Raw genomic sequence first — 16,743 nt, forward strand, 5'->3', positions numbered from 1 at the left:
AAATTTGTATGGAGATGTAGAAGCCGAGTAGATCATCCAGCCCAGTATCAATTTTATTCAAATGCAACTTTCGCCATTGTTTGAAGAATCGCGAGTAGTAAATAGGAATTGTAACGTAATTTCGTAATTTATGAATCTTCTTGAAAGCAGTAAAGTTCATTTGTAAGTTTAATAAACCTTAAGGTTCAGGATCTGTAACGAAGTGTAACTGTTGGTGTTTTAGTTAAGTGGAGTCCTCCTGTACCTAGTAGACATAGAAAATCCTAAAATGTTTGATGTGGTATTCTCTTAAGCAGACCAGAACGACGTCGAGACGACTTGGACGAAGGATCATACCGCGCCGTCAGAATGAACCATGGCGCAGCTACCCTCGCCGCGCTTGCGCCACTACAGGTCCGCATTCGCACCCCATACAAGCACGTTTTGCAGATTCACTCATCGCTCTTTACAGGTTACTCTTTGGTTACATCTGTTTGCGTAACACAGAGCGCTTCACTTACTCTGTTCATCTGCACAGATATCCCATAGAGGACCCAATTTCAGTTGTAGCATGCGTAGGTTACCTAATGCACAAGAGCAGCTATAAGCACTAGTTAATCAACTCCACTCGCCAGAGCTATTACTAAACTGTCTGTTTCGTTTCAGGACAATGACAGCCATTTGCTTCGTTTGCAATCTGCCGATCTTGTCCCATCAAGTGGGCCTGGTATGGCAAGGAGGAAATGGGTGGGACGATCTGGTGCGAGAACAACTGGAAGAGTCCACGATCCGTCAGCGACTGGGAGGCCGAAGAGATTCGGCGACCCAAATATGCAGCATATCGCCACCGACGGAAACACAGGAGACCTCGCCGCCCACGACTGGTACGACGCGTCGTCGTCGGAGCTCGCTAGCGCAACTGACGGACATTTTGAGAGAATGGGGCGGCGGATCTACGAAATCGCGGCAGAAGGCTCCTTTAAACAGACGAGAGACACTCGCGGATTTGGCGAGGAGTTTACCGTGGGGCCGACAAACCACCACAGAAACCGGACCAACACCAAGTATATCTACCAGAAAAAGGCGAGAATCTAGCGCGGATTCTGGAATAAAGAGTATTGGATCAAAGTCCCGTAGAGACTCGCATCAAACCGCCATTTCCGATTTTCGTTCTGAAGTGGCAAAGTTGTGGCAGAGGCGCGAATCTAACACGGTCGCCACTGTTATCACGCCGAGCTCTGGATCTCGCCGAGGATCTGGAGAATCTAGTCGTAGCGGTAGGAGGGACTCGGTGACTCATTCCCACGGCACTTCCCGTAGAGGATCTGGAGAAAGTGGGCGTAGTGGCCGTCGAGATTCAACCACTATTGCCACACCACCTCCTCCAAAGGTGATAGGGGCTACTCATAAAAAAAGGAGAGATTCTCGCACAGTGAATGAGACGCCTTCCTACTATCGTCAAGAGCAGAGACCATCTACCTCATCAACGGCTTCCGATTCAGCTCCCGCTGGTGTTCAAACAACTGCCAGTCACATTAATCTTCCGATTAGTACTGTAACATCTCACACCATTTCCATCGGTACCGACTTCCAATGTATGCAACCTCCCACTATAATTACTTCGAGCGTTACGCCACCTGCAACTTCGCCTACTGTGCAAGCAACCACCCCAACTCATCCCCTTCTATCGACTCGCCGGGATTCTACCACCCAATGCGGCAGATTGGGGCGGCGAGACTCTCGCAGTCATGCGAGTCCCGAAAGATCCACGAACAAGTTGTCGCGTTTACAGCGTCAAAATACGACGTACGACGAGACGTGTTTACCGGGTGGAAATAGTAGAAGAGGCTCACAGCCGGGTGCGTTGAGCCCGGACGTTGATGATACCGGCCGGAAGGCGAGACGCGACAGCTTGAGTCCCGACTCGGCATCGCGCGGCCGTAGAGATTCCCGCTCGCATCTAAGCCCGGATCGCTCGGGCGAGCGCGACATTAGCCCTGTCAGACGGCACAGACGCGGCCGCTTAAGAAGGCAATCCACCAGCGTCGCCGGAAGACGTAGGAGCCATCGTTCCCCCGACTCTTCAAGCTGCTCCTCTCGCGACCCAAGCCCTTCGAATCGACCGATTCCACCGCCACCCGAACCCTATCGTCCTACAATACGAAGACAATCGACAACAGAGGAGATCTTAATTGCCAGAGGTTTCAGGCGACAATCGACGACCGAGGAAATGATTAGATGCCGGAACTTCCGACGACAAAGCTCTCAAAGCGATGACACCTCTAGGTATCGTGGAAGGCGCGACTCCTGCACTCAAATTATGGATGGTACTATTGCATCTATGACCGTGGAAACGACGAGCACCTTCTTTGATTCAAGTACGCAAACAGGTGAGTCTATTTGTACTTTCGCGATTAATTCGTCACGTTTCGCGTGAATTTGGTGGCGGTAAGTAAGTTAACCGCGGACCGATAAGGAACTTGTGCCACTTCCCGAATGTCTAAACAACCATAGTATAAAATTCATTAGTCGAATAATGCAGAAATTTAACGTGCGCGCCGGTATTTCAGTAATATTTGTGATAACACAGTTGGTAATCGATCGGGGGTGGGTCTGACGCCGCGACGCTGGTTCAGTGGCTCTGTGACGCCCGTAGCACATGCACGCCCGTGATCCACTGGTGCTTCAGAACTGATGAATTTCTGGGGTTAGCATTTGAACATTGTTAAATAGGCATTTTTGACCTTTTTAGATTCTTCTGTGTTACGCAAAAAGCTGATAGTGTGGAATTTGTGACATTGTGGCTTCTCCTCGATCATCTGTTGCTACTTCATCCATGTTTGTTTATACGTGCGCGTTTTGTACTGTAAACTGATTTTAATGTTGCTGCATCAGGTAAAATTTGCACGCTAAGTGTTAGGTGTCGCAATGTCTTTTATAAATGTTTCCCACGTACCCGTTTAGTACGCCGAGTTTCCAATGTAATTATTCTCCACAACTTCATCCATTTACAATCTTGGAGGCACTATTAATTTCATTTAAATGAAGTTATGGGTTGCTAGGTGTCTTAATGCTCTTTTGTGGTTGCCTTGGCCGTAAAGTTGTGTTTGTAAATGAGCCATAACTTTTTTAATGAATTTCTGTTACGGATGCCTTTTTCCTTTGACGAAAACGTGCGTCATAAAAACAGAAATTAATTATTTCGTACTTACCTACCTAAATCATTTAATAAAAAAAAGTTTGGAGATTTATCTCCCACAAAATTAAAGTATGATTTTAATATCAAGCTCAAGCGCCCAGGAAAATGAGACAACTCGTTGAAAAGTTCAGTCGAAAGTTAATACAATACAGCTTTTAGCGAAGCGCTTTAATCAAACTTTCATTCTTGTAAATTTCAAATTAAGAGGTGAAAAAATCACCCGCGCTCCTCCCCACGTGTGCCATAATAATTCAATTCGCATGTGAAACCATTGACGCCGCTTTGAGTACGCTTATACAACAATTTCATGTATAACTTACATAACAGTGAGAAACTGAGGAGTCTAAAACCTCAAAGCAATTCAACACCCACCGAAATTATTAAGTTCCACAGAAGGCATCACTAATTTCAATTAGTTGCAGACGTACGGTCTCCGAATTCCTTTATGTCGCTTTCATTTATGCCACTATTGAGAGAATCGGATCCAAAAAAAGAGCAATCAAATTGTATTCGGTGAATCACGACGACGGCGATGACTTTATAACGGAAACCACAAATTTTATCTTGTAACTTATTTACAAGCAGTTATCGGAATGAACATTTTAATTTCCTAGCGCGTGGAAAACGCAATCTGCATTCAACCAGGGTAGGTAGGTAATTTAGCCTGTCGTTGTAATAAATACATTGGAACGGAGTTCGAGAATTTTTAAAATCAAAGTGGATTATAAGCAGCTCCAATTCGTTCATAAATTTTAATGCCGGGGACAGGTTATTACGTTTATCGCCTTCCATTTTTTATGAAGTGTCAAGAATTCTTGCAATTCTTGTACAATGAACGTATAAATTGCCGCATGCAGCTATTTCCACTTCATTAGTAGGTATTACCAATCTGCTTTATTAGTTTGCAACCGAGGTTTTTATTCCAAGTAGTCAGAATTTCTGTTTTCAACAGAGAAAATTATTGACCACTGGAGTTTGGTTAATCGCAATGTCACTGCTAGAATTTATAAGCAACGTATTTCTTCCTAAAATGTATGCTTGAAGTTGCCCAAACGATCAACAGGTTCGTTCGCAAAAGCGCTGTAGGTACGAGTTAGAGTTTGAGTGAATTTGAAGGTGGTAGAGTCATTGTTTGGTGGGTAGTTTAGTCTGATTGAGTTAGTGGTCAGTTCCCTCGAAACCGCTGTTGATTCTTTTACGTACCAGTCCCTCCACTTGCAAGCTGCGTTTCTTATCCACAATAGAAGAGTATACAGCATCTTTTGCTTAAGGTATTTTCCGATAATCCTGACTTCGACTTTGGAAACCTGGATTATTCGACTTATGAGGAGGTAACGCCATTCATTCCCCTTGTCCATCTGATATTCACACAGATACAACAATCGATAGCGGTGTTAAACTCCAAACTCAGAGGGAAACTTATTCCATGTAAAAAAATTGACACCTCCATCAATGTAATAATTAAATTCTCACTTTGTAACAGTTTCCAACACTTGTGGTATTGTGGTATAACCCTCGAAGTTGAAATTTGTTATTTTTTATACGCACGTGAGTAAGCTGCCAATACTATTACTTTCAACAGCAACCAAATAAGGCAGAGTGGTGGTTTTTGTAGTAAATTAGAGCACATTTATTATAAAATCGGAATTTTGGCCCTTTTCGTAAAGCTTTAACTCTGACAGTGATATATAATAAGAAACCATTACACAGAACAAATAGGACACGCTTTGGAACTACCATAGGTAACTTTTCACTGTCGCGCAGTACCTACTGTAATCACTTTTCCTCCTCCTAACGAATAAAAAACACTAGGATTTTGTTAAACTTTTTTTAGCGGATTAAGGGTTGTGAGCGGATTAAAGAAAGAAAGACAGGCAATTGTGCTTGTGTAAAAAAAACGCGAGAGCATACTAGGAAGTAAATTAAGTAATTAAATCTCTTCGGATTCGTTTTCATTTTCGATATTAATTCCATCTTCTGGTTCATTTTTGCACCCATTGAATTGTAATTCACTTGTGAGGTCTTCAAAAAATTACTCTTTGATCAGTGAAAATTTTTGCAATATTAAAACAGTAGGTAATTTCGTTTCTCACATATATTTTGAAAATAGCAACGTCATGGAGACGTTATTTCGGTCTAAACACCAAAAAATATGAAGGGACATCCTGTATACGAACATAATGAACTCGTTCACACTTAAGAGTCTTCTGTACCCATTGCACCCAATGTAAATTTCCATGAGAGCGCCCGCCCTAAAAACTCAATTTGTTTAAAATAATTTTTTGCGCGATCGGTCATTTCTGACTATTTACCATGGGTGTTTCCATGACAGTACGTAGAATTTACCAGTTGCTATGATTACGACGACGTCAAAATTACTTACCGATCTAAAAACAGAACAGCAAAAATACTTACCGACGCCTTTTTAAAAATCAACAGTCTTACATTACATTTAATCTTTAATTATTGTTAGGTACATTAAACGTACAATTTGTGCTGTTGTTTCCTATAGCAAGACGCTCATAAAGTCATAAAGGAAGTGCAAAGCTAGTAAACTACATCAGACACATGCACATTTTTATGAAATTATTAATTTCAATTTTGACATTTAAACTGGTTGCCTAGTGATGTACACCATACCACTTCGATCATTTCGATTTATTCTGCTCGTTAATTTCTTAGTGCATATTTATATTGGTTGCATAATTTTAATTTCGATCGCGCAAAAAATGTTATAAGCACGTCGAACGTTAAGGGTTACCGTTCTCAGACAATAATTGGAGTCGTCGCTTCGCTCCTCATCCAAACAATTGTCTTCGAACGGTAAAAATCCCTTACCGTTCTCCATAAGTACTTAATATACTATTTTTTAAGAACTACATATTTTATAAATTTAGAGCTTTATCTACAAAATGTTCGGACTATTTTTTTTAAGTTTATAGCCACTGAATACCGATTGTTTATGCTGTTTATGTTTTGCACCGATTATTGCGGTATTCTGTTTTATTTTTTTACTCTCGATCAAGACGATTTATGGATAAAGTAAACCGACTGTTTACTACATAAGTTACCTCTAAACATTACCCCAAAAAATGAAATCATATTTTTTGTAAATAAAGTCTGTATCTTGGCTAGGGAATGCAATACCGGGATCGCGGGATCCCGAAATACCGATCCCGCACATAAATCGAGCGGGATCCCGCGGAATTTGCGGGAGTGAGGAATTTATCGACCAAGGGGACGACTCTGTTTGCTTTGTTAATGAAACGCATAACGGAGAAGTTATTTTTAAATAATTGTTAAACTTTTTTCGTTAAAAATGTACTATGATTTTTGAGGCACTTTAGAAGTTCACATTTTTGTGCTTTACAGGTGAGGTTTTTTTGAGTTCTAAGTTAGGCTGAAGGTACTTTTTTTTAAATATTGTGATAATTAGGGATTTATTTTACTTGCAATTTATTTGTACGACCAGATTAGTAAGATTATTAAAAGAGAGAAAACTAAGTAATTTAAGATTTTTAATATTTTTAACTATCGGCCTCCTGATTGTGGGGTAATACGTCCAAACAAGCTTTGTAAGCGTTTCGTTCTTTCAGAAATTTTGTTTTAATTTTTCATTTCATGTGTTTTGGAATAAATGTTTGTCATTGTCAATCAATTAATTTTGTGTTTATTCGAATCCTTTGTACGATCCGGATAGAGTTTTCATGTCAGATTTTCCTTCTCGTATTCAAGAATTGTGTCAGGTATTTATAGTTTATAGTAGATGCCGGAAGTGTACGAGGAGAGAAAGTAAAAATAAAAAAGTTTCAATTTTGATTTGCTTGAGCTAGCTGAGAGTTATTATCATGCTTTAAAGAAAGCCAGAAAATGTTTATTATTTCCGAAGGTGTGTCAGAAAAACTGAAGTTTGTCGATTTCGTTTTTATTTTTGCCTGATGATTATTGAACCGATACAAAAAAAACAAAAAACACTTCCTTTTTCCACTTCTCGAGCTTTGAGGGATTTTCAATACAACGTTTCGTGTCGGAGAAATCATCATTAACTTTATTTTTTTATATGGCAGTAGCATTTTTGATTAGACACATTACACACAAAAAAAGTTGGCTTTCAACAGGGTGGGTGCACCCGTGCTCGACGCCCGACTCTTTAATTGCGCAACTTTTCCATAATTTTGTCATCGTCGTATCTTCTATGGTTTCGCAGATCCCAATGATGGACATCCTTATCTTAGACACAGTATACCCAATTTCAATTTCAAGCGGATATGCCCAAATAGCACTGTGAATTTTGAATATATATATTCACCCGCAAATCCAGTTGGCTTTTGTTGGTACCCCCACTTCCGACGTTCCGTTCGCTCGAAATTCGCTTTGGAACTTTTGGCCCCATCACCGGATAGATCTCGTCAAAGAAAAGACGTTCCTTTACCGGTACTCAAATTGCATTTTCAATTTTACCCGCCATCGGATAGATCTGGTGGAATTTCATTAAAATCGATTCATAAATGACCAAGAAGTCAAAAAGGCATTGTAAATTTTGAATCTATCAAACCCAAATTTTGGCAATATACTTATCGTATGGTGTTGGGTTATGCATATTTTGACATTCGTGCAATTCGGTGCATAAGTAACGGAAATGTCAAAAGGGCAGTGTTTATTTTTTTGATGATATGACCGTTTCTCAAAATTTGATAAACAATCCATCTGCAAAATTTAATCGTGAAAAAATCGAAAGATTGGGAAAAGCATAGGTAACCATCTCGTTCACATACAAATAGAATAGTGGCATTGCGCATTTTTGGTATCTAGAACGCCTTGTGACTGGTGATATTATTAAATATCAACACAACAGTCTATTTTTTTAGAGAATGCTTTGTCTCGTGCCCATATGTCCTCGCGCCCTTATGTCCGCGCGCCCCAATATCTCGCGCCCTAATGGTCGCGCCCTTTCGGCGGCACCTTAATGTCCGGCTCCGGTTAAATGTGACTTAAAATAAGTCATGTTCTATTTATTTTACCACCATGAATTCACTAAAATAGTCCTGCAATTCCACTCTTCGTTAGAATGCATGTACGAGGCCAAACAATCTATTAAAATGAACAAACGACGTTGTCGTTCCACTCGAAGTTCTTCCTTCCTCTGTTAACCGTGTTAATGGCTTCCCGAAATCCCCGTACAAAACGTCTGTGGTACGTACATTAACCGAGGAAGCTTCTTAATTAATGTTTATCCTTTGGAGCAGACCAACTTTGGATCGCTACTGTCTTTTCCGAGTCAACAGATTCACTGAATACAATATACCCCAAATATCGCACGCGGCGTCAGACGAAGTTAATCTTTTGGGACTCAGGTTTAAGTTGGCCTCTCTGGGTCGCTGGAATACGTCTTCAAGGTTCTTGGGCTAACTAGGATAATAGCATCCAAATAAACCAGGAAAATCTTATAGGATAATCCCGTCAGAAGCGATTCCATTAGTCGTTCCAAGTGTCTGGTGCATTGCACAATCCATAAATGATATGGCGGCGAATTGCCACAATCATGATCCAAGGATAAAGGCCGTCTTTTCTTAATCGACTAGAGCTAACTCCACTTGCCAATATCCACTTTTTAAATTTAACGTTGCGAATACTCTTGATCCAGCAGGAATATCTAAAGTGTCATTAATTCTCGGTAACGGATAGCTATCTTTCTTATTCACATGGTTGAGCTGACGATAATCCACACAAAATCTGATTGAGCCGTCTTTCTGCCACACAAGGACTACCGGAGGAGCACAAGGACTATTTGATTTCTTAATCACATTTTCCTCCTTAATATTTTGGACAATCATCTCCGCCTCCTCCCTCTTAGCGGTCTTCTAGGTGGGTGTTTGTGTCTAACTGTTTTGCATCGTCGTTGGCCTTTTCAACTAAATCAAAACCATCTCGATACCCAAGTAACAAACAGCTCACTGATACTAGCCTTCTGTTCGGCGGCCATTGAATCTAGTTGGTCTAGTTGGTCCTCGTTGCACTCGTATCCGCCACCGTACTCATTGGGTTTCCGTTAATCAATCCATCAGCAAAGATGCTCTGAATGGAAAGTTTCCAAATTATGATGAAACTCGGCTCTTATTGATGCATTTGGCTTAGCAATTAGCGCAAATTACGTATTTTCGACGCACACTTTTTGTTTTATATTGGCGCACTGTTTCTAATGTAACTATATTTAGTCTATGGGCCAACTGGCTAAATTTAAGGAAATGGTATAATTTGGGGGTACCAATTTTCCTTTTCACCACGGTTAGACACATATATTAGGAAGTAAAAAAAACCATGATTGCCATCTCAAAGTGGTAGCTAATAGAAATGGCGGCCAATCCAAGATGGCGGATGTTGAGTTTTATAAAATCAACTATATCTCTAGAGTCTAGAGCTATTGGTCCGATTTCATCATTTTCTTAAATGAATAAGCTTTTGTGTGTGCTACAATATTGTCATAAGCATAACTACCTTTTTCGATAAAATCAACAATTAGTAACAATGCATGAAGTAAACGAACTGAATTTTTTTTAACTCTTAACATTTAATGAAAACTAAATCAACCCCTTCGTTACTTTCAAAAGTTTCATATACACTAAAACCTGCTACTTCTTCCTCTTCTTCAGTGACGTTTTCACAAGTTGGCAGTTTGCATGCGCTTGTGCACTTTAAGTTATTAGCATTAGGTACATAATGGTAGTTGCCAAGAGCCAGCTTGGTAATTCTACGTGAGGCGATATGGAAGCCAAACTTAGGGTTATCTTTCATATTTTTGCTGCTTCCGGAATAGCATCTCTTTGATTTTGACGTACAATTTTCCAATGTATTTTTTGTTTTCACATAATGTATGTCCAATTATCTGGCACAATATACACCTTCCCATCAATATTAACAAACTCTTCGCTGACGTTATGGCTAAAAGCCGTATTTGATCGTATTTATTGCAATACAGTCAGTCTTGTCAGTTGTAAAGTTCTTGTTTAAAGTTAAGCGGAAACGTGTTTCACGTTTTTGCTGTGTTTATCGAGCGGGCGTCGCTTATCTGAAGCATTTCTTTAAGGTTTTCCCAGTGCTAGTTAAAGGGAGTTTTTTCACCATTAAAGAGCCTTCACAGTGCACAACAGGTTATCCGATGTATCTCCTAGTTTAGTAAGACGGGGACAATTCTTGTAATGCAACGTTGTATAACACTGCCTAAGATTGCCTGTAGTTTGGAGAGTGCAATTCACTAAAAGGTGAAATCTCTCCACATATGATACATATATTTTTGCATATTTTCACCATCTTCTTGATGTTTGGAAGCACTTATTTTATTTTAATTTTAATTCAATTTGTTGATCAGCTAAAGCTGTGAATACTTATATGCAAAATGAATATCGTTTATTTTTGGTTGTTAAGTACCTACTTCTTCTGAGATTTTGTGTATTTTCGGTTTGCAACATTTGCGATTAAACCGAATTTATTTTTGCATATTTTAGGATGTATTTAAATTTTTGTTAGAGATAATCGATTTTAATTTGAATTTTTAGTACATTTTTGCGGATTTTTATAACGGACGCGATCATGAAACATACTGCAATAGCTGGAAGGAAGATTTATTGATTTAATTGATGTTTAATTTCATAATTTCCAAACTATTTTATCTTTCTCTTTCTCTACCGTGTTGATGGGTGATATTGTGGAAGGTTTGGAAATTGTTCCCAATAGTTTGTCGTTTTCTAATGCACCTATTATTTGTTGATGTAGAGAGAAGTTTCTCTGCTTTGTGCTTATAAATTAATTCTTAGCGACATTTCGTGCAGAAAACATCTTATTGTTAGTGTTTATCGTAGTTCCATTTTTATTAGAAATTATGCAACATATAATAATTTTGCATATGTGTGCATATACATCAAAACTGTTTGCATATTTTTCACTCTCACTCATTCTGCATATATATGCGCATATTTTACCATTTATTGTTGATTAATACAGGATACAGGTAGTAAAGAAAATTCGGAAACAAATTTTTAAAAAAACATTTTTTTAAATTACTTATTAACAGTTGATTTTATCGAAAAAGTACTTATAACCATATTTATAGCACATATAAAGAGCTTTCATGAAAAAAAAAAGAATAGTGAAATTGGATCAATAATTCCAGAGATATAGTTGATTTTATAAAACTCAACATCCGCCATCTTTGATTGACAATCATGGTTTTTTGGCATCCTAGTAAACACGTATAACCACTGTAAAAAGGAAAATGGGTACTCCCAAATTATACCGTCATGTCGACTGGCCCATGGACTAATTATAAAAAAATCCGATTGCACTTTTTCTGCTGCACTATTATCGCTTTTAATTATACTCTACTAATTATACGTATACTCACTGTTTACGATTTGGTCCTAAAACAATTTGACCGTCGCCTGAATTAGTTTAATTACCAACAACCAACAACCACAATGCGTCTACTTCCATCTAATGGGAATCTCTATCTTCTTTTCGAGCCTTCGGACCTGCACTTTATATATAAATCACTACCGCACGACAAAAACTGTGCGTTCTCGACCTAGCATAATATCACATGATAAATTAGCACGTTAACGATACAATATCTTTTTTTTTACATATTGTAGTATATACCCCCACATTCTACGCTTTACACTACCATAAGAATAACATGAAAGTAAAAACAATCCGGCAACTTTTAAAAATGGCCACAGGAATGGCTAGTCCCTCCAAACACCTAACAGAATCACTCTTAAATTTGTAATCGAAAAGTGGCACGTAATCAAACATTTAAAGCAGAACCCCCTTAAGTTAGTTAGAAACAACACTAAGACCTGAAGTATAATAGGGAAGGAACTCAAAATAAAACAATAGAATGGCGTAATAGTTTCATTCGTAGTTTTTGAACTACACTACAGGGTGATACAATTTTAAGAAAAAAGTTTTCTATCATAATTTTTTATCACCCTTAGATATTATTATGAAATTTTGTACACACCTTTTCATCATTAAGTAGCATTTTTTGACGTAAAAGGTTTTTTAAATTTGCACCAGTGACGTCCGTACGGGATTTAAAGTTTAAAGTTTAAGACATATATTGATAAACCTTTTTCCTTAGAATCCCCGAGGATTCACACCTTGTAGTATAGGCACTCAATTAATTAACACCCTGTATATTAATTACAAATCGGCTGTAATGAGAGCGTTTATGTCCAAACGTTATCTCACGGAGTAACGACGAAATAAAATATTACCTTTGAATCCTGGCCACGGCCATTTGAATTCAGAAGGGCACTCTCTGCCACTAATCTGCAATCCGATCAAAATACAAACCAAAAGAGAGGGAATGAGAGCGCGGCATATAAAAATCTAACGTTTGCCAGGCCGAGTAACTCGAATACGGAAATCGTAACTAACATTCAATGAAATTACGTTTTGTCTAGATATGAGTTGTCTGTCTACAAACCGGTACTGGATAAAAGCATAACTACATACTTTACAAAGAAAAAATAACAAAATTTCTATACAACAAAAGTAATCTGCTTGGTTTGAAACGTAATCAAACCAAACCAAATTCTTCGTAACGACAAAAATAACGTATACAAAGATCATAGTTACCGGTGTCGAAAGTCGGCCATCAAATTTCGCTATCTTAAAGGGAGGGAGGGGGCATGGATTTTTCCAGAGATGCTGTTTTTTTTTCAGGTCTCAACTATGGAACCGTTTCAGCCGCCCTTTTTTCTGACCCCTTCTCAAAAGTGAGGAAAAAAAAGAATTAATTTCCACCAACCATAGTCCTCGACCCGTTATCGTGATCGGATATATTCCCTTATATCTCCAGAACGAGTTATCGGAAGAGGGTACTCACAAAGGGCGATTGGGACGTCTGGAACGATTATATCCATTAGTGATGCCAAAACTAAGAGCGAATATCTCGAATAGAGTACCGGAGGATTTTGAATGTACGCCATGCGGCCTCTTTATGCGTAAAGAGCCATTTCCCCATTAAGCATCTACCAAGAAAGTAAACATCGATAGCATGCTACTACCTTACAAGCCAACCATTTAACTACCAAGTTATTTCGGTTTAAAAAAATGGGCTTTATCTGCACAAGAGTTGTGCACAATTTATACTTGTCACATACTTACGTTGCTTTATGGTCGCCGCTCTACAATCTGCAAGGGCGCTCTAACCGAATCTATAAAATGGATATAAATATCTATAGAGCGGAGGCTGGTATGTACCTTCCCCCCCCCCCCCCCCCCCCGTGGGAATTTTCGACACATACATTTTTTTGTTTGTATAGACATGTACTTTAAGGTTTTAGGTGTTTGCCACATGCGAATTACAGCATATCCCGAAAAAACACGAAAAATCATGAAAACTACCAACTATTAAATATATTTGAATTCCTTGCTCCCAATAAAATTTTTATTTGTTACTCAGTTGTAAACGTTGATTAACAAGACAAAACGCAAACGGGTAAACGTCATGTTTAAACGCTACTGACTTGTAAAACTGACAGCAGACTTGTAAAACTGACAGCTGACCTGTACAAATTTTACAAGTTAGTAATCTAGTCATTTCATTGGCCAGAATTAATGCGAAGTCTCTGTTACATGGATAACATGATAATTTTAGACATTTCTTCGAGGTCAATTTAAGAACTAATTATTTACGTTTCCTATTGTTTACAAATGAATAACAAATAAAATATTGTACATTATACGCCAGGTAATAGTTTTTAATGGCTCTAGGAGATGACAGGCTCGCCTGACGGCTCGCCAGTCAACTTCTCCTATCGCCAGTAAAAACTCACTTACCTGGCTAATAATGTAAAATACTATTGTTTCAGATAAACTTTAAAAATGTGTGATGAGAAGCCTTTAAGTTTGAAGAGAGGTGGAGAATCAACATTACAAGGCAAAAGATGTATTATTCATTTTAATGAAAACAAATCAGACACATTACTAAGGCCATTTTCGGTCCAATCATTTCAAAAAGTTCGTGACTGTGTTGAAGTAAGACTTAAGGAAAGCACTGATAGTAATAGATTTGAAACAGTATGTAAACAAGTTCCATTGGATCTCAATACAGATTACGACTTTTATCATCGCTGGTGTTATCAAACATTTACAAATGTCTCCAAAATTACAAAACGAGTGCAATGACAGTGAGCCATCCACGTCCAAGCACCTACACAGATCTGCTTCAACAAGAAATACATTTCCCAGTGATAGCTGTATTTTTTGCAATAAAAATCGAAAATGGATTTCTTCACAAAAGAAGTATGAGCTACCTACAAAATGTGTAACCAAAATTGCGGGGACGTCCATTTTAGAAGCTGCAGAAGCAAAGGCAGACAAACACTTGTTGTGTAAGTCTACTTCCCCCATGCAAAACGTCATTAGAAAACCACATAAAACGTGTCAACTACCAATGTTACATATGGAATAACGCACATGTAGCTAAACCCTCCACACCAACTCCAGTAGGACAGGGGCGGAAGTTGGAGAATGGTGAGCTTAAGTTTGATTGGATTAAAGGAGATCCGTTGCCTCCCGAACTGCTTGACGTTCCAGAAAGCTTTGAACTGGATGAATTTGAAGATGAAGATGAACCAGAAGTACTAAACTTAGACGACTTAATACACGAGGAGGAAGAAAATGACAGTTGATTACAAATGATACTATAAAATCATATGTTGTTAGTTGAACAAAATAAAAAAGTCATTAATTTTTTTACATTTTTCAGTGTTTCTTAATTTCCCCGAATATGCTGTAATTTAAAAAGGGCAAACAATTGAATTCTTAATCTGGTAGGTAACGCCAACAAAAAAAAGTATGTCATAAATTCCCACGGGGGGGGGGGGGGGGTTCATATTGGTGGCTCGTGGTCTACTACTTGAAATTAAAAAAATTAAAAACGAATCTATATTTCACTCGTGATCATTTGCACCCCATCTTCAAACCAATGCTCAACTGTCGCATCAAAGACTGTTGGCCACTTTAACGGTTATACCATAATCTATATGGTTATACTAAAGACAGTGACGTAATTTCATTTTAGAGACTCGTCTTCAAGAATATTTGGGGGCTCTTTCCTTACATCAGCAATTTTTAAACGATATTAATCTGTATATATGTAGAAAATAAGTGCTGATTTTGCATTTTGTAATTGATTGGTTCATTGGTTAATTGTTTCACTTTAAATGTTATCCTTATTTTGATTTGTTTAATATTGGCCAGTTCCTTCGATGTTTAAACTCGTTAATTTGATTGGCGACTTCAATTCTTTGTGTTATGAATGTGTCTTAATGTCTTTCACTGCAGAAGTAATTGCTGAAGTGTTAAAATTACTTAGCGGCATTCATCTCGAAACTTCAGTCTTAGGTTACCGTATCCAGGATCTCCAGATACCTTTTGGATTGGAGAGGGTTCCGGTAATTAACAAAGTATTTCATCTACTTTATGTAAGAGACTTCGGAATGTTATTTTTCACAAATGAGAAAGGAGTGGAATTGCTTTTAAATCTATTTGAGTTCTGATTAAATTTTGTATAAGATTCAGATTTAAATTATTAAAATTCAAGAGTGACTTCGGATCGTTAATTTTTGTATATTGCAGATATTGCGCCAGTTTTTTCAGCTATATTTACCCTCCGTGAACAATGATTCAGAGTTTTCTGCGGGATTTAATTGTAAACTGTAAAAAAGCAGGTGCATGGCCCTTCGTAAATAAACCATTAGCCAGCATTTGCATCACGCTTTTTTACGTTTTCTCTTCCTTTAGTAACGGAAATAAGTAAATAATTAATAAAAGCATACCATTGAAGGAATTCGGCAATTTTTTGTACATTTTTGCCGGGACCACATTTAAGTCGGGGCCCGTCCTCATTGCGTAGGTACCTTTGAGGCATTGTAGTTACGCCACTGACTAAATAAAGGACATTGCTGAAAGTTGACTGACGCCCATATTCTACCTACAACCGCAAGAAAGTGAAAAGGATGTTAACCAACCGTAAACGATTCACTTTGATCTGCCGAATAAGTGCTTTTCCTAAAAGAATCTGTTACTTTATTAGGATACGTTTCACATCCTATATAATCAAAATCCGTCATTACAGAAGGCGTAGTTACCGTATCGGAAAATTAAATTATACCATCATATACGAACATTCATATTTTTTGTAACACGAAATGTAAATTAAACTGCCTGTCCTGTACCTACATGCTCAGATAAAAATAGAACAGTTCGAATGGTTCGATTTTTCTCTGTTAGGAATTCAGGCAATTAGTCTAATGAACTTACCTTATACAATCCTAAATTTTTATCAATTGATACTTTGTCTCAAAAGAACGCTCCCCGTCAATTCCAAAACAATTCAATAGCAATTTCGAAGAAAATTCGATTCACGATCGCCGACTTTACTTGCTTAATCCGTTTTATTTTTATATTTATTTTTCTCTTCTTTTTCAGTAGGTATCATTATTGGAAATATTCTGTTTGGGTTTATGGGATTGTGATTTAAGCTGCTTTTCTAGAGT

General features: G+C 38.2%; 1 protein-coding gene across 1 annotated transcript in view; it reads left to right on the top strand.

Annotated features, from left to right (window-relative positions):
• The first annotated feature begins 252 nt into the window (after positions 1 to 252).
• Positions 253 to 16,743, top strand: part of LOC116168121 (serine/arginine repetitive matrix protein 1-like) — a 35,305-nt gene continuing 18,814 nt past the window's right edge. Inside the window, exons 1-2 of the mRNA XM_031483793.1 lie at positions 253 to 393; positions 646 to 2,369. Coding sequence (XP_031339653.1) covers positions 356 to 393; positions 646 to 2,369 — 1,762 coding nt within the window. The 5' untranslated portion in view covers positions 253 to 355. The remainder of the gene's footprint in view (positions 394 to 645; positions 2,370 to 16,743) is intronic.

The sequence above is a fragment of the Photinus pyralis genome, unplaced genomic scaffold (assembly GCF_008802855.1).
Source record: "Photinus pyralis isolate 1611_PpyrPB1 unplaced genomic scaffold, Ppyr1.3 Ppyr1.4_LG4, whole genome shotgun sequence".
NCBI lineage: Eukaryota > Metazoa > Arthropoda > Insecta > Coleoptera > Lampyridae > Photinus > Photinus pyralis.